General features: G+C 43.9%; 1 protein-coding gene across 2 annotated transcripts in view; it reads left to right on the top strand.

Moving 5' to 3' along the window:
- The window catches only part of LOC146833779 (uncharacterized), a 324,308-nt gene that overhangs the window by 191,807 nt on the left and 113,497 nt on the right, over nucleotides 1-19,004 (top strand). For both annotated transcript variants that reach the window (XM_085601650.1, XM_085601651.1), the window contains exon 4: nucleotides 11,367-11,503. In XM_085601650.1, coding sequence (XP_085457776.1) covers nucleotides 11,367-11,503 — 137 coding nt within the window. The remainder of the gene's footprint in view (nucleotides 1-11,366; nucleotides 11,504-19,004) is intronic.

The following is a 19,004-nucleotide window of genomic DNA, read 5'->3' as shown; positions in this document are numbered from 1 at the left end:
CATAATTTTGTCCTTCTTTGGTGCATAATTAATTCCAGTGGCCCCACAGCAGGCAGCACATGTTAAAAGTGCCAGTGAATGAAGCAGAGAGACTGAAGTTTGTGAACTCAGTTTGTGTGCTTGCAAATCCAGCATTGCCAATCCCTGGTTAGTTGCAGCTACTACTGCTGAAACAAGGCAGGCCCCCCAATGACCACCTCCGCCATGGATCCACTCACTAGCACCCTTTAACAGTGCCCCTCAAGTCTCCATAACCACACTCTATCTCAGATGCATTTAATTTGATGATTTACAGCGCCACTCATACCATTTTAGGGTGTCAGAGCACTTTACATCACAAACATTACACAGAGACAATCAATATGTGTGTAAATCAGTGTATAGGAAATGTTACATAAGACTAAGGACTACAAGGTGTAGGAGTCAAATGACAACCATACTAGTAGACCATATAGTTTAATAGTGATTGGTCTGGAGAAACACAAACTAAGAATTTAAAACGAAATACCATGGTTGGGGGTTCTCTTTAATAATCAGAATTGATATCTGTCCAAAAGAACACTTTTTGCAACATAAGGTTATTCAAAGACTGGGGGGGAAACATAATGCACTCATTTATACATGCAGCTCTTAGATGACAGTTAATAGCTAACTGTTCTATGTTAGGATTTTAACTTATAAACTGCAAGTAACAAAAGGATCTCTCTGACAAAAGCAGTAGCCCACTGCCCTATTTACATTATGTGCACTGTGTGATCTGCATGGTACATGTTCTTTGCAGCAGGCACATTAACCCTCTGAGCTACCTTTCCATGAGTCAAAACGTCCACTAGACAACATTCCGATCTCTCTCTAGGAAGAACATTAATCACCAGAGTCATCATGGCATTTTTATTGTTGCCAAAAATAGCTGGAGGCCAGGAAGGAGGCAGCCAGCGCTTTTAAAACCAGTCACACCAGTTGCACCGCTCTAGAACTGGCCCTTCTCAAGGGACCTGTGACCTTAGTGACAGAGTCACTGTTGTTCTAGGGTGTGCTGCTTCATAGGCCTGCCCGCAAGACTGGAAGTGAACTTCAGTATGGTTTGTGGTGGACAAGCCTTGAAGGTTAACCTACACTTGCCACGCTAGGATCCACCTGCTGGTGCTAAGACACCAGAGCTTCTAAGGTCTTGCGAGAGCTTCTAAGGTCTTGCGAGGCCTTCTAAGGTCTAGCATGGGAATGTGCTCCCTCAGGAGAGTGGTCTAGTGGACTGGTCATTAAGGCTGAACCTGGTTGCCCAGTTCCAAATTAAGCAGCTCTGGCCATAGTGCCACATCCTCTCCCCTACTGAACACCATACTGCCCCACTAAGAAAAGCTCACACTGCCTTTAACTACCACCCAATTGTTGTTGGCTATAAACACCTGGATGCGGCTCAATTTAAATTACGCACTAGACAAGAGCAATATGCGGCCTACAAATAAAAAGTAACAACATCCTCACTCATAAGGAATGCAAAATTTAGCAAACCATGTTAAATGTAAGCAGGAACAGCATGGTTACCTTAACGCTTTTACACTCACTATTCAGAAATCAGTGAGTGCTTTTGCCTGAATGGACCCATTTTAATATCCATTGGTTATATCCTTACAAAACGTAAGCAGTATGGTCAATCCATGGAAGCGGAGCCGCAGTACACATTTTGTTTTCCAATCCACACATTTTAGTACCTCTGGGATTGGTGCACTAGTTGCAGGCCCAGGGAAAACAAAGACAAGAAAACAAAAATATCGCTTCACTGGCAAACTCTGTAAAAGTGGCGCTAATGTGTTTGGATGTGAATAAAATCAATCTGGCCAGTTTGCTACCACTCTGTCTTACTTTATTTACTTATTTTTCATATTTTTAACCTTTTATTACCAATGCTGCACTTTGAAATTAAAATGTCAGAAAAATACGACATTTCCTGCAAAAGTGTTTTTCTTTTTTGGATCCATTTCACAGTGGAGCAAATACAAGAAAGGAGAGGAAAGAGAGTGAGAAATGTTTTCAGTAAGACCAGAACTGCTACACTGAAAGAGAGGGAAGAGTCCTGTTACTGTTCTCTGCCGCCCCGCCCGTCACAAACGCAACGAACACCGAGCTTTACTTATAGGCTTGCGTCCTGGGACGCATTTTCAAAATAAATAAGTAGGGGAACGGAATCCTTGGAATTAAAGAAGTAGGGGCATGCCGTGCCCTGCCGATCCCGCACACGTCCACCACTGAGTACTATTAAGTGAGTCATCTTAACCCCGGCAGGTCCGTACTGCGGCTAGCTCCCGCCCTGCCCTCCCCCTATTGAAAAATCACATGATTGAGGATTGGCATTGGTTTAACTAAGGTCGAGGAACTTACTCAGGGCCTGGACGGGTGCTACTTCTGCTGCTTAATTGTACCCAACCAGACACTCCACAGTACTACTAGTACTGACTGATCGATGCCCAGCTCAACAACGCCATGACTGTCGGTCCTGGCCTCGGGCGGCGGGAGGGGGGGGGGGCAACTTGAACGCGATGACTCACTGACTCGTCGTGGTGAGCGAGCTGCCCGTTACACGCTGCGATGGTTATGCTGGGGCGTGGCAATCTATAAAAAATCTGCGCACGTTGCCGCACAGCCCCTACCCCATCATAACCAAAATGCAGCCCAAAAAACGCTCAAACCAATGTCCTCCTCCAGCCCGGGGCTGCCCAGCAGCAACAAGTAAGTGGCTAAGGCGGTTCCGCGGCACGCAGTGCACTGCGGCGCCGCCATCAACACAATTTAAATATATGAATAATATAGAATCTGATACAGACTACAGTGTGAGTGTGACTGTGACTCACTCCTCAGAGATGCGAAAAACACGCTGCAGCACGAGAGTCTGACAGAGAGACACACTACTTGGTAGTGTAAGGTAAATTATTGAAAAATGTGACGTGCTCGCAGTGCAGCAGATGCAGAGTGTAGACCCGGCCCTGTCATAGAAGTGCCGGTGCTAAGCACCGGAAAGCACCGGCACAAATTAAGCCCTGCCAGTATCCTCCTAATAATTTAATTTAATTTTGTGTCACTACCCCTTTCTCAAATAATTTAATTCACTTTTAAGAGTTTGTGACGCGTCATGATCATAATGAGCCGTAAAGTGAAGTTACAGCCTCTGCTGAGGCTTCAGAGCTCAGCTATCAGGCAGCTGAGATCATGATCCACGCTGGGGCCCCTCTGACTTCCTGTAGTCAGCCTCGGGCCCCACATGGCAGAGAGCCTGGGCAGCCTCTGTCAAATGATCATGATCTGATCATGCCATTAATTTGATAGATCGCCAACCAGAGAGGAGCCAAGAGCTCTAGTCCAGGTTAACTAAGGCAGGGAATCTCAGTTTAATTTATAGTTTCTCTGCCGCCCCGCCCGTAAACAGGTGTCCGACCTAGGCTGTGGGCTGTACCATGCTACTATTAGGTGTGGGTGACATTATACTGTTTGTGAGAAATTGTTACTCATAGTCGTTGAATGGCACTCATAATTACACTGAAATTATGAAAATGTCACACATAAGCAATCTGAAACCTTGGCAGCTATGCAGATTCATAGTTCCTCTGCTCTGTTTAGGCCCTCATTAAACGTTCAGGGCTAAATTCTATTACTGTACAAATACTTGTTTCCACTGGGATCAGCATTATGATACACCCTAGAAGTTTTACCATGATAAATTCCAGCAGGTCAAACCCATTGACATTTAGTGGGAAAAATGCCTAAACAAATGCAGAATTTGGTGTGTTAAATACTGATTCTGCATGTTATGCCCCACTTACAATTTGAAAAGTCAGAATAGGAGTTATTTACCACCATGGTCAATACACTGCTTAATTTGAGCCGGTGGTTGATGGTGGGGGCCACCGGCATTCAATTTTGGGGACGGCATTTATTTTTCCACATCAGACATTTACCTAGAGGAACAGAGGAAAAAAACACAAAGCGGAAAGACAGAAGAAGAGAAAGACGGAACAACCATCATAAAGGGAGAAAGCATGGACCTGCTAGTGTGAGATAATGGGACAGGGAGTGTCTGATAGTGAATAAAGAGTCATGAAGTGCATTTAAGACTGCACTGCCTTTATATCAGGTGCGCCAGAATTTAAATGCATGGCCCACAGCTTCTGAGCAGAGCTTTCGACACCTGCTCTCATTATTTTACAAACTAAGCACTGGCTAAATATGTCACTCGGGAGTGATGGCCCCCATGCACGGAAAGAAAAAATCCCTCCGTCAAGGCCACAATTTTGGAGTTTATATTTTCAGTAAACAAAACAAATTTCCGAGTTGGCCCATCTATCACAGCACCAGCTGGCAAAGGATGAGTGCCTTCAAGGAAGCCACTGTCTGACATGAAACCCTCAAAATGTAGCAGATAGTCCTCAAAAAGGGAACAGAGGCTACAGCCTCTGCTGACCTGGTTGTTGACCAACAAGCTGCAGACTAGGCTCTAAGTGACTTCCCCGGCCAGTCCCTGAAATCTCTGGTCTGCAGGTAAGTGTGGTTGGATCTGAAACAAAGACCATTCATGCTTCAATTAAACTTTGCAGTAAATAGATCCTACTTCCATTTGTCACTATTCCGCGAACCTCTGCCACTTCTGGGAATTGAATGTGGAGTAGAACCACCTTTTAAAACCTATGAATGAGACATAACATCCTCTGGAGCAGAAGCCTAAAATGGATGCAGAAATTAGCTGTTCACAACAAGGAACCTGCCTACAGCCAATGTAATGATTACCTGCCAACCAATTTTCAAAATACTAAACACACAAGAAGGCCTCTGGGAGTACATGACTCATAGCTTTAATGATGTGCCTTGAACCATGTGCGTGCATGCCAACAATTTGAAACAGCAAAGATTGAGATAGTGAAAATAATAGGGGAATTTATTTTCCCATTTGACTAAGATTGACATCAGTGGTAGCTCCTTATCAGCGGTTTCAGTGTGCAGCGCTGCCTTCTGCAAGGGCCTAAATTGTGCCCCCTTTTCCAACAATGCGTAATATTTAATTTAGCAGTGTTCATGAAAACTCAACTTTTGAGGTGAGCCCTCATGGTCTCATGTCCATGCCCCCGAGGAGGGTGGGCTGAGCAATGATCCAGCTACAGAGTGTTCTTTAAAGCACAGCTCTCTGTAGGTGGATGACTGGATTGTGCATGTGAAGGTCCTGGTCCAACTGCAATCCCCTTACACAGCAGCAATCCATTTTATTGAGCAGACTTACTTCACATGCCTCGGACAGCAATGTATAACTGCTACAATGTGGCTGTGAGAGCGCACCCTAGTGCATTCCCGAGGCCAATGAGAAGCCACACAGAGCAGCAGGGGCAGGATCCGCAGCACTGCTCTGGCTCTCTAAAGGGCTGTGCTTCTAGTCCTACCAAGAGGCTGAGAGAGGTATGGGGGTGGGGCTTCCCCTTGTCAAACCTGGCCTTGCTGCGCCGTCTGGCTCCTCGCTGGGAATCATGGCTAGATTCCTGCTCTGCTTCTGCCATGGAGCCTCCGAGTTGCCTTCACAGAAGGCAAGGTAAGTAAAAAAAAATTTCTTTGTACATGTGTGTATGTGTTTATGAGAAATATAGAGGAAATGAGATTAAGTGGAACGTTACTGTGTTACCCAATGTGGTTGATGACCCCCAAAGTAGTGATGTGCTTCCCCTGGATGCAGAAAACACTACTTTAAGAATTCCTAATGTGATAGATACCACCACATGTACTGCCGAAAAAAGTATGTTAAATCCAATAATATTATCGGCCACAATAGATACCAACCCATCCCAAGTAGCCTTAGAAGAGAACCTAAGGGCTATTACGTGGAATATAGCTGGGCTAGCCTCTAAGGTAAACACCCCCATATGGGCTGATTTTATTAAACAAGGTTATGATATTATTTGCCTGCAAGAAACTTGGGATAGGGCCGAAGTACATGTTGAGGGCTATACTTCTTTTAACGTGCAGGCTGTGGCATCCCAAGCTGGTCGAGCCAAGGGTGGACTCGTGACCCTGATATCCACTGCACTGACTGAGTTCTGTGTTAGTGATCATGTAGTTCTAGGCGAACATGCCTCGGTTCTGCGTATGGTCCATAGCGGATGCAGAGACTTAATAATAGTGAACTTTTATAACAACATTGCTGGGCACAAACAGGGAAAGTTTATTTCTGATATAGAGCAGGCCATTGATGCCTTTTTATTGAGTACACCCAAACCTGCTGCCATCATATGGGTGGGAGATTTTAACATTAAATCATGTACCTATGCACTCAAGGGGGCATGTGGCCATAGGGAGGAGTACTCGGGAAGGGAAACAACATGTGTATATAATCATTTCCCGCATAACAACTATGGTAGTGCTCTGAATAACCTATTGGCCAAATATGACCTGGACCTCCTTGAATGTAATAAGAACAAAAACAACGTTAGATGTCCAACATTCCATGGGAGGAACAGTCAAACATTTATTGATCATATTATGATATCTTGCTCTGTAGCTTATATTAATGTTTGGGTGATTGAACAAACGGTCAGTGATCACAACAGTGTAACCATTGAACTATTGGGTTGGGGAATCAAAAGGAATACCTTTGGTCAACCAATTCAGGACATTGTTGCAGTAAGACCGAATGGGATGAGAGTGAAATGGACAAAAGTTGACCCCATTAAACTTGTTGCTAATGTGATCACAAACTGTTGTGGGGAGGTCGAATATTGCTTATTGCTGGACCCATGCCCACGAATTCTGTTATCCAAATTCCTAACCATTACCAAAACCATTGAGAAATCCCTGACACACAAACCTCGGAAATCAAGGAAAGTTAAGGCGGTGTGGTTTGATGACCATTGTGCGCAGTCTTTAAAAAGGTTAAAAACTTCACTTGATGCAATACCCAGAGACGTTTGTAAGATCAGGGAAGAGCGTCATAATTATAAAACTGCACTTTCCATTAGGAAGAAGGAATTGCAGGATGCGGCATGGGAAAAATTAGACCAGGCTGCAGATACTAAAGATCATAAACTTTTTTGGGACACCATAAATAGCCCATTCTTGAAGAATGACAATGTCCCTGAACTAACCTCGCATGTCAGTTGTCAGGCCTGGATAGCTCACTTTACTGGAATTTTTAATTCTGATTTTACTACCGCTTCTAATTCTAATGTTTTAACTGATACTCCAACCTGTTTTAAATGGGAGAAACTATTGTTCTCGGTGACACTAAGCGAGGTGATTGTGGCAATTGAAAAGAGTAAGGGGGGGAAAGCCCCGGGCCCAGATGGGGTCCCCGTGGACTTTTTTAAATCTGAGATTGTTTTATGGGCCCCCATTTTAACCCGTTATTTTAATGCTGCAATCGAGGACGAGTTACCAACCTCATGGGGTCAATCCATCTTAGTACCACTTTTTAAAAAGGGTTCCAGGGCTGAAGCACGAAATTATCGCCCAATTTCACTTTTAGACTCGTCGTTAAAGATTTTGAGTCGTATACTTCTGGTGAGACTAGAGACCTGGGCTGAGGACAATAATGTTCTTTCGCCTATTCAGTTTGGGTTCCGAAGGGGTTTAGGAACTATGGAGCAGTGCGTGAACCTTGAACTTATCATCGGCAAGTACACTAAAGCCAAGGAGGGGAATTTGTTTATGTGCTTTGCCGATTTAAGTTCTGCTTTTGATTTAGTGGAACACGCACTGCTCTGGCCAGTACTACTTGACATGGGCGCACCACCTGAAATCATCCACCTCTTGGCTAGAATGTATGGTAATCTTTCAAGTAAGGTTAGATTCGGAACAAATGGTGAATGCACCCCCCTTTTTAAAATTGGTAGAGGGATCCGACAAGGGTGTGTGCTTGCTCCCCTTTTATTCTCCCTTTTTATAAATCAGGTTGATCAATTTTTACAAGAATCTTATGCTGATGCTCCCATGATCAATGGAAAGCAAATACCCGTCCTACTATATGCGGACGATGCGGTCCTGATCTCCAGGACCGCGAATGGGTTGCAAAAGTTAATTGAGAAATTTCATATTTTTATTCAGGGCAGAAAGCTTAAAATTAACAAGGGTAAGACTATGACTATGACTTGTGGTAAGAAAATAAAGAAAAACAAGTCATTCTTTTTAGATGGGGATAAACTTGAGGCAGTCCGACATTTTTGCTATTTAGGTATCACCTTTTCAGGTGATGGGAGATGGGTAAACGAGCAATCCTGTGTTGGTATGAAGATGACCAGAAATACAAATTGCATCTTCAGATTCGCCTCGAAATTGGGGGTCGTAGAATCCGTGAGATGATTTCTATCTATAATTCAAGGTGCATGTCCTCTGCTTTGTATGGAGCAGGGATATGGGGATATAATTGTCAGATTGCTCTGTCCATCCAGCAAGAGGAAAACAAGTACCTGAAACGACTATTATGCCTCCCCGCTTCTGCCTCAAATGAGATTACCCACAGAGAGCTAGGCATAAATCATGCCGCAGATCTGATTGCATTGCGTCCCTTGTCCCTATGGCGGTCCATATGGGCCAAAGAAGAAACTAGGTTTACCCAGGAAGTAATTTTGGACTGTATCCAACTAGATCGTCATTCGAAAATTCCCTGGTTAGAACATATTTACTCCTGGTATAAGATTCTCTTTGGCCAGGATATTTTTAAAGATATTTTAACAACATCGGTTTTAACAAAGCGTAACCTTAAAACCATTTACTTGGACCATGCAAAAGGGACCAGAACGAAGGAGTATGCAATGCAAAGTACGTTCAAATTATATTTGGAGTACAATCTTAGTACAAGATTCCCACCTTATCTTACATTTGTTAGTATTAATTCTCATCGCTTTGTTCTAGCACGCCTGAGGTTGGGAATAGTCCACCATCTGGTGGCTTTCCCAACCGTAAAAAAACCCGGGTCATGTCTGTGCCCATGCGACGGGAAATCAAAACAGAGCATCTGCCACTTTTTACTTTTTTGTAATTTTTATACTGGTTTTAGGAAGTTTTATTTGAAGCAACTATTTTTAGAATATAAGATATACAATACAAGAGCCGCAATACAATTGTTGTTTGATTTGGCTTCCCCGAATGTGTGCTATCGCGTGGCCACCTACATTTTAAAGTGCACCTGGCACAGGAAATCAATTATTATATGATCCCCTCGTTCCGTTATCCCCGCTCACCCGTTGGTTATGACTATCGGTGATTTACTGTTAAGTTACATTGTTTGTTGTATATTTATTTTGTACTGGCATTTGCACAAACCTTTATTACAAACAAATTGCTGCTAAAATGTATAAACTGAATTAACTCCCCCCTTAACAACTATTATTAAAATGTATTTAATGATTAAATTTAACTCTGCACACCAAGTGATATACTTTATTGATTTAACAATATTGGCATGGATAGTGATGTAATTTTAAATGTTTTTGTATTTAATTTGCATAAAATTTGATTTTTTACTGTTTTGATGTATGTGGCTATATGGTTGTACTTGTACATACCGAATAAAGCATTTTGAATTTGAATTTGAATTTGAGATTAAGTGAAAGTGTGTGTGTGTGTGTGTGTGTGTGTGTGTGTATGTGTGTATGAGTAACAGTGAGTGGGAGTGCGTATGAGTGAGAATGAGTAAGAAAGTAAGAGAGTATGAGTTAGATGAGTGATGGGGAAGAGAGTGATTGTGAGAGGAAGTGAGAATCAGTGGAAGTGAGAGTGAGTGGGAGTGAGTGAGATTGTGTGTGTTTATGATTGTGAGTTTGTCGCTCACCATGGCATACTCAATATAATGCTGGGCTTATCGTGGCACCCAAGGTATCGTGCTGCTGCTGGCATATTGGCAATAATTCTTGGCATAGGGAAGGACATCCATGGCAAACTACAGATCCTGACGTACTAGAAGCAATTCTTGGCATAGGGCACCTGTTGAAAAATGCTTGCACTTGCCAAATAGAGAATTTTTTTTGCATGGGGGCATCTGCGGCACAATGCTGGCACTGGGATGTTGTAGGTGATTCTTAGCATTACGGGAGGGTACCATAGGCAAAATGAAGTCCCTGAAACATTGGAAGTAGTACTTCACATAAGGATATACCTATAGCAAAATGCTGGTGCCGGCATACTGGAGGTAATTCTTTTCCTAATAGAGAGGGAAGTTAGGGCTTATTGTGGCTGAGGGGACGGGTTAGTGGATGCAAACCATGATAAATGGTTTGCTTTAAAATACTGAAGGTTATTTTCAACATACAGGCCACTCATTTTCAGCATACAGGCGACAGTATCAATGGCAAAATTCTGGTAATGGGATATTGTATGTAATTGCTTGTCACACAGGGGTACCCATAACAAAAGGCTGGCATTTGCACAATGACAGTAACTCTTAACATATGGAGACTTTTGAAAAAGGTAGGGTGAACTCATTGCAGGTTTTGCACCCCACTATTTTCAAAGATTACCATCCCCCACTGATTGAAACGAAGACGATTTTAGGCAGGAGACAGCTAAAAATTAAGCCACCTATGGCTTTAAAAATTGTGAGTCTCCTACCTGATAGGGTCTGTTGTCATGTATGCACAAGTATCAAGAAACCCAACCTAATTTTCAGGAAACTGCTGAAAATTGAGCAGACAATCATAACTCAGTACCGACACCCCCTCAACAGTGTAGTACAAAAGTAAAGGAATCTTACTGTGAGTGATTAGTTCAAACAGTTTTGACCCTTTTACCCACATTCCCTCTTCACCCTCACTACCTCCATACGCCCAGTTTCCTATGAACCCGATGGCTAAGGTTGATGTTCACCTGAATATGACTCGTGAATCATTACAGCGTGATGCCATTACAACGCGGTCGTTACAACGACCGCGTTGTTACAATTACTACACAAGTCATTACATCGACTTACAGTAGATGGTGCGCTTACATTAGAAATTTATAATTTACTATTCCAACTCGAGCCTACGTAACAGTAGGGAAGGTGTTGGAATAGTGAACTGTACTATTTCTAATGTTTGACTGTGTTGTAATGGCATCGCAGTGTGATGACCGCAATGTAAAGGTTGTTTCCCTGTTCACCCAATAATAATGTGGCCATACTATCCTCGCACTGCATTTAACCACTAACCTATATCTACTACACTGTATATGTGGTGCTTAGACCAGGCAAAAAGGCAGAATGTTGTCATGATGTAAAACATCGACATAAATAGATAAATTGAATTTTCTTGCAACAACGGGTGGGTACCACAATGCCTCTTTGGTTGTCAGCTCCATCATCTTTCTCGACTCCTGAAATTGTGAGTTTATTTATCTACTTGTTTTGAGAGTCTTCTTCTGTTCAGCCCTCACCTGCAGGTCAGGATCCAGGACATGATATGAAAGAAGATCTTCTGCAACAGCTCGAGGCCTTCAGGAAAGAGTTGATGGAGGAGACCACAGCACCCAAGGAGCCACCACCAGGACGTCTGCTCAAGGCCAGGTGAACTTTACTCACCAACAGGAGGATTACAGTGAAGTAGTTTTTAGGTTACCCAGACCTGCCCCTCTTGATACACATTTCTCATAGTGAGTGGGGCAATTCCTACGCCAGTAGCAAAGCTGTCCTTCGGTTACACAGAGACCTTACGCGTCTCAGGTGGCATATCTATCCCTCAGGTAACACAGATCGCATGTACTAAGTGTCTGAGGGAGAAGAGCTTTCCCTCCGGTTGCACAAATTTCACAGGCATCAGACAGCAAAGTTGTCTTCAGACTACACAGGCCTCGGAGACATAACACAGCAGATATATTCTTCAGGCTATAGGCTTCACAGGACTTCACTAGCCGAGAGATCATTGAAAAAAACCTCAGGTCTAGCAAGCTTTACATAAAAGGGATAGCTGTTAGGTTATTGAAATTGTGAGAAAGTGAATTATTAATTGGGGTGGATGGCAGTTGACCTCTAGTAATAAAGGGCCCGATTCACAGAACTAACTTAAGACAAAATCCTAAACATACTACTTTTGGTATTCACAGAAGGCATTTAGTAGTAGTAAAGTTAGGATTTTGTCTTAAGTCTGTCTTAAGTCTATCTTAAGTCTGTCTTAAGTCTGTCCTAAGATGGTCTTAAATTTGTCACCCATCATATTTAGGGTGCATGATGTGATGTCCTGTTTTTTCTGTCCGTCATAGCCAGCTGAAACCTGGTGATGAGGGGCAGAAAAAAAAATGACACCCCATATCCAGGGAAACAATTCCCGGGGTGTGGGGCCCGTTCGTTTTTTCTTTTTGAACAACAAATTCCTATTTTCAGACTTTGTTTTTGAAAAACAAAAGCTTTGTAAAAGTTTGGTGGATAGCCCTTAACTAAAATGCTGAACCTTGAGAGGAACCACTATGACGATGGTCCTGCTGGGCAGTGGCCTCTAAATGTAACAGACGATAGTCCATCAAGGTGGCAGATGAAATGTCATTTGCCACGTGATGGACAGAGTACCGCCAGCCACACTTTTGACCTGGCCTCTAGATAGCAGAACTGTTAAACAACAAACACAAGTCTTACATCTTCATGTAAAAACAGCAGTGCCATACTTCCAACTAGCATGGCAGATGTTACATTATACACAGTCAGATATATTTTTGTGGGCACGGGGAGATTAAGTGATGTGTCCAGAATCACAGGGTGTTGACCAACGCCGAGACTCGAACCTGGTTTCCCAGTTCCAAATGTAGCAGCTCTGGCCATAACGCCTCATCCTCACCCTTGTAGATATATCTTTCATGACTCAATAACAGTGGCGGCCGCCACATACAAAAGGTGGTGAGGTGGGGAGGGGAGGCATGCCGGAGGGGGGCAATTTAATAATAAAAAGGAAAAAATGTACCTTAAGGTGCCGGCCTAGTCGCGCCTGGTGTTTACTCTTTCTTGTACAAGCTGGCACTAAGGCTGCATCAGACTCCCTGTCCAATCCCTGCGCTGCAGAGCAGTGCAGGGATTGGCCTGGGTGGGCTGGAAAGTCACTCCACTCCACTCAGGTCAGGGAGTCTGGGAGGTTTCTCCAGCCCAGCTGTTCAATGCAGCCGGGTTAGAGAAACCTAAGTGGGCATGTGTGTGTTGGTTGGCCGGAGATGGCCAGTCACACACATATATGCACTTACAGAGTGCACTGAGCACTCCGCCTACCCCCTCCTATGCCCCAGCCCCACCCCTCCCTGCACACGCTGGCTGAGCCAGCTGCATAAAAATAAAACAATAATCAAATATTGTTTTATTTTTTTGCTGCTTCTCTCTGAGATAGTGGGGCGATGCTCCCCCGCCATTAAGGAGGAGCCACCCCTGCTCATTAACCCACAAAAGAGATACACTTCTTGTTTCCACTTCTTCATAAATGTATTTAGTACTTTTACTTTATATAACAATCTCAAGAGCGCACCGCTCTCCGACAAGGTGAACGAACACTAATGGTGCTAGATGGTCCAAGGACACAATTGTAAGGGTCAGGGGGTTCTGCTATTGATAGCAATCTAAGACCAACCGCAATGTATTGCGACAGAAGGACTTTCGTATACAATGAAGCCTGGTGATGACCCTTGAGGGCATATTAGTTCTAACTGCCTGGAGAGTCTACGGTTACCAAGTCTGCCGCCTGATACCAGGGATGATCGGTCTGGGGGATAACCCAGGCCCGGGCACTTAAATAAAAGTTGCCCAAGTTAGCAAACCAGAGGGATAGAAAAGTGGTCACATTTGCAAATAAGGCCAGTTTGGAACTTGTAAGACATTCTGTATAGGTGATTTATAAGGCAATGGAGACTGCATGCATTTATGTTTGCTGCAGGCAATGTTTGTTTTAATATCAGATAAATCAACAGTAAACCCGGCTCACCTGGCCAAAAAACAGGCCCACAAACTGTTAAAGAACCAGCCCACACACTTGTCTGTGAGACCAGTCCATCGGGCACTGCCTGATTGCCCTATGGGCCAGTCCACATGGGTGTAGCAAGTGTGGTGGATGCAGGGGATAATTCCCCCCAAGAGTCTGTAGTGGGGGACACAGGGACAGCGGTGGGGGGGACAAAGGGACAAAATAATTTTGCCCTCTCTCTTCTGTGAGTCGCAGTGCCATTGGCACACCAAAGCACTTACCTATACGGTCCCTGCAATAGACCTGTGACCTTCCCCATTGTTGTGCTGCAAACCTCCAGGAATATTTTCCCACCTCGCTGCCATGGCTGCCGACAGTCTGAACTTCCAGGAAAAAGGGAGAGAGGTGGTTTGTTGATTGTTGTCTGCATCCTGCCCCACTTCAGCCCTACCCTGCCTTATTTGACTGTTTCTCCCTGTGCAGTTCAGCCACTCAAAGGCTAATGTTTTGTAGAAAGGTTTATTTTGAGCAGTTGAACCTCGCCCCAGAAAATAAGAGCAATTATTAAGAGCAATTGGTATTAGACATAGCCTACTCAACTTAAATCAGTTAAGCACACATCTTGCGTTATGTTGTGTAGTCTTTTTGTGGGGTCTGCTGTAGTAAAAGTACAATAAATAAATGTATCTTTATATGTTGGCATGTTGGCAAAAAGACTGCAAACTGGACTTGCTCCTTAGGTCAGCAAGGAGACAGTGTGAGTTCCATTACAGAGTTGCAGCTCCTGAAATTAATTGGTGTGTGAGAGGCATTGAAGCTAAGGGACTCCCAAAACGTTTGAGACGGTGGGAGACACAGCACAAGTCGAGGGTACACGTGGGAAGATGGCGTCTACCCACTCTTTTCACAGTGTGGATGCCATCTCCCCTGTCAAGAAGTTGGGCCCACAGAAATATGCTGAACTGGTCCCGGTGTAATTTTCAGACACTGGGATACATTCCGCAGGGCCTTCACATTATCTGCTTTAGATCAGAGCTGCAAAGTACTGAGGGTTAGGGGGCTATGTTATTTAAAATCAGGGCCGTTTCTACCATTAGGCAAGACTAGGCGGCCGCCTAGGGCGGCAAAAGGGCTAGGGAGGCAAAAGGGGGATTTTTTTTTTTAATTTTAACCTACGAAAGTAAAGCTAAGCGGCTGCCCAGTCTTGCCTAACAGTAGAAACGGCCCAGGGAATAACCAAAAGCAAAACCCAGCGTGCGCGGTCAGGAGACAGAAATCACACGGTTTTGCACATAAAGCGACCAAAGGCATTTGAAAATAACAGCATTGAGAGGCGGTTGAGAAAAATATCCGAAGAAAAGTAATGTGTCGGTCAGTTACAGGTGCCCGTGAAGATAAGAAACACATTTAAGAGCGCATGAGGACACACACGTTCGCAAAAAATGCACACCATTATGAATTACCTACAAAACACACAAGGACCAGTGTACTTAGCACAAATAACACCGCAAAGACAGGTTGTATGGTGAAGAAAACAGGGTTTACCGAAAACAAGATAGCGCAGGGATTCTCTGTACAAAACCGAACTCACGGACTACCAAAAACACACTCTGCACAGGGAACTGCGTGCATATACAACTATACACAAGCGGGCAGGGGAACTGTGCGTGTACCACAGACACCAGATAATAGGAAGCACAAAAGACCCAACAAAACAGCATGTATTAAACACACATCAGCAAATAAACAAACAAAACCGGGCAGAAGAAATCAAGTACGTAACACAAATACACAGAACTAAAAAACAACAGAACAAGGGCAACTGTGGGTACATCACAGACAGAAAACCTCACGGAAGCAGCCGGGGACAGAGAAGTGTGTGTATAACACAGACATCAGCAAAAATCAAAAAACCCAATGATGAGGGACTGTCTCCACTATCATAAGCTAGCAAAAAACAACAGAACATTGGGAATTGTGCTTGTAGCACAAAGAACAGGACATGCCATGCACACAGTCAAAGGTGTGTGTGTGTGTAAACATGCATCTCAACACTGTAGCTACACAGAGAGGATGACCTCTCTAGAGCCACAAAGGGAGAGAGAGGGGTTCTGGGTAGAGTACAAACTCCCGAGTTAGAGTTAAACTAATTATCACTATGAGTATCCCACTGCTCGTCCTGCAACAATTCACTGCAGAGTTTAATGAGGAGAGAGGACCCGGGAGAGGAGAGGAGGTGATAAGACTGGGGAGTTCAGAGAGGAGAGGTGCAGAGGAGGACCAAAGGGGGAGAGAGGTGCAGAGGAACAACTGCAAACTGAGGCGTGAGAAGAGCTGAGGGAAACGTGCAGAAGGAGACGCGAGGGGTGAAGAGAAAGACCCGCGGGAGGAGAGGCGCACGAGGACTGGCACAATAGGGAGGGGTATCAAGGACTGGCACTGAGAATTGGTACTCACCGAGGCTCTCTCAGGACTGATGCGGAACAATTGATCATTGAAGACAGTGTTGAGTGAGGGGTACAGAGGACAGGTACTGACCAATTGGCCCTGAATACTGTGTTCACTGAGGGGTACTAAGGGCAGGTACTGACTGAGTGAGCATTGAAGACTGTGTTCACTGAGGGGTACTGAAGATAGGTACCTACCGAGCGAGCATTGACGACTGTGTTCACTGGGGGTACTGAGGACAGGTACTGGCCGAGTGAGCATTGAAAACTGTGTTCACTGAGGGGTATTGAGGACAGGTACTGACAGTGACTTTGAAAACTGTGTTCATCGAGTGGTACTGACTTTTGGGCATCCGTGTACATAGTTCTGTGAGTGTTTGGCTACCATAATGGTCTGGCCTGGGCCTTTCGTTGAGTAGAAGGGTTTGGCAGTAGAGGGTGTGCCTCGCTAGCCTGGATAACAGGGGGAGGGAGTGATGGTAGTAAAAGGGAGGGGGCGGCATTTTTCAATTCTCGCCTAGGGCGGCAAAACACCTAGAAACGGCCCTGTTTAAAATTCCAGCTGAGCCTAACACACAGGCCAAGTTAAAAGGCCATCAGGCCGCCTTTTGATTGAGTATCCTGGCTGGGAGATATCTGGAACATCACATGTAGCTGCAAATGCAATGGAGGGAAAACAAAGGCACACATCTATGTTTTACTTCACTGGTGCTTGAAAGAGGTATGTTTTTGACTTTGTTCAGTCCCTGTATATAACGCAAATGCATGCACAGTAAGAAAGTCAGATGTGTTAGTCTGTCCTAGTATTTACACAAATAATTTAAATTCCACTATTTTATTTTATTCCTATTATAGAGTTACTCATCCCAATCCAGGGCGTTGGGGCGCTTTACACCACACATGCACATTATACCTTGTCAATAAATCATGTGTAAATCAATTTAAAGGATGTGTTACATAAGACAGTGAGGCTTACTAGGTGAAAGAGTCAGATGTCCGTTTCTTTATATCTTGCTGTGCTATATTAGAAGGATTACAATTTATGAACTTCAAGTAACAAAAGGATCTCTGTGTTAAATGCAATAACCCACTTACCCACTTACCCACCTACATAAAATAAAAATCAGTCATCTGCGTGTTACATGATGTGCAGACATATTAACCCTCTTTGCTACACCTATCACTCCGGCAAGTGCATTAACCTCCAGAGTAATCTTATCATTATTGTTATTTACTGAGATTTACTGGATACATGAAGATCTATGCAGTAGGTACCTTAACCGCATACGATAATTTAAAATGCAGACTTTGCAACCATTTAAGCAGAACACTGCCATGTTACTCCTTGTTGCCAATTTCTTTCTGACAGAGTTTTAGTAATAAATGTATAGGTTGAGGCCTAGATCTTGCGCCGGGGTTGCATCACTTTTTTGGCACAACTCCTATGCAAAATCTCATTTGTTAAATATTGTAATGTGCTCAAATGTACTCATGATAGACCTGCTCAGCATATTTGTGTGAGGTCTTAGAATGTGATGTCACTTCTTGTGATATCACTTCCTGTGAGGTCATAGGTTGTGATATCACGTGCTGTGATGTCACATGCCATGATGTCACTTACATACTGCCTAACTTGGTTAGTCCCCCACATCTTTTTTTTAGGAATTGTGCCCTGGTGGGAGAAGTATAATGGAGAACTGGTGTTGATGGCTTTGTAGGCTAGGCATCAAATGTAAATGTTATCCATGCCTTATTAAGAGGCCAATGTAACTCAACGAGAATTAGAGTAATGTGATCGAATTTCAAAGATAAAGACATACGTCTAGTTTGGCATGTAGGGCAGTTTTCAGTGGCAGGAGGCAGGCTTATGACACGCCCATAAGGACGGCTAGGCCGAAGTCCAGTCATTACAGTATTAAGGCTGAGCTGCCATTTTTACTAGAAAAGAGACAAGAATGGCTTAATCTTTTCAGGACCGAGAGGTAATGCTTTGACATTAAAAATATTTTGTTTATACGGAGGAGTCAAACGTGTTGATGAGCAAGGAAACCGCAGGTGCGATTGATGGAAGTCAGCAATGTCTATAGGCTTTTGCATTTAATTGTCTGCTAATAAAATCCTGGCTGGTGTGCTAATCCATTTCCCACCTCCCTTCCCCCCCGGGCATGCAGGGGAGTTTCTGTATTTCCTGGACATGTTCCTTTCGAAGTATATGTTGAAATACTTAAATTTTATGGTTCTAGGAGACCTTAATATACATGTGGACGCATGGTCAACTTCTTTTAGAGCATATGTCATCTTGGGATATGTCTCTGCCTGCTCACATCGCCAGTCACCCCTTACACGCCATTTTTTCTAACACTCAAGTGTTAGTCCTCGACATTAGTGCTGTGACTTGGTCCGACCATGCTCTCATTCACTTCCATTCGTCACTGAACCTAAACCCACACGGACATGGGTTTCACCCTTCTCTGCTGCATCGTCATTGGGCCACTGTGTCTTCTATGGAGTTTAGTCTTGCATTGAGCAAGAACTCTCCGCCTATGAGGGGGGACATGGAGGTCAATGTGAGATCAATCGACTCTTGGTTTACACAGGTGGCTAACCACATCGCACCTATTAAACACAGAGATGTTAATTCCCCAGCAAAAACACAGTCATCCCCTTGGTCTAGTGCGGAGCTAAAGTG

This window comes from Triturus cristatus, chromosome 4_2 (genome assembly GCF_964204655.1).
Source record: "Triturus cristatus chromosome 4_2, aTriCri1.1, whole genome shotgun sequence".
Lineage (NCBI taxonomy): Eukaryota > Metazoa > Chordata > Amphibia > Caudata > Salamandridae > Triturus > Triturus cristatus.
The sequence above is the reverse complement of the archived record's forward strand: the minus strand, read 5'-3'. Positions and strand labels throughout refer to the sequence as shown.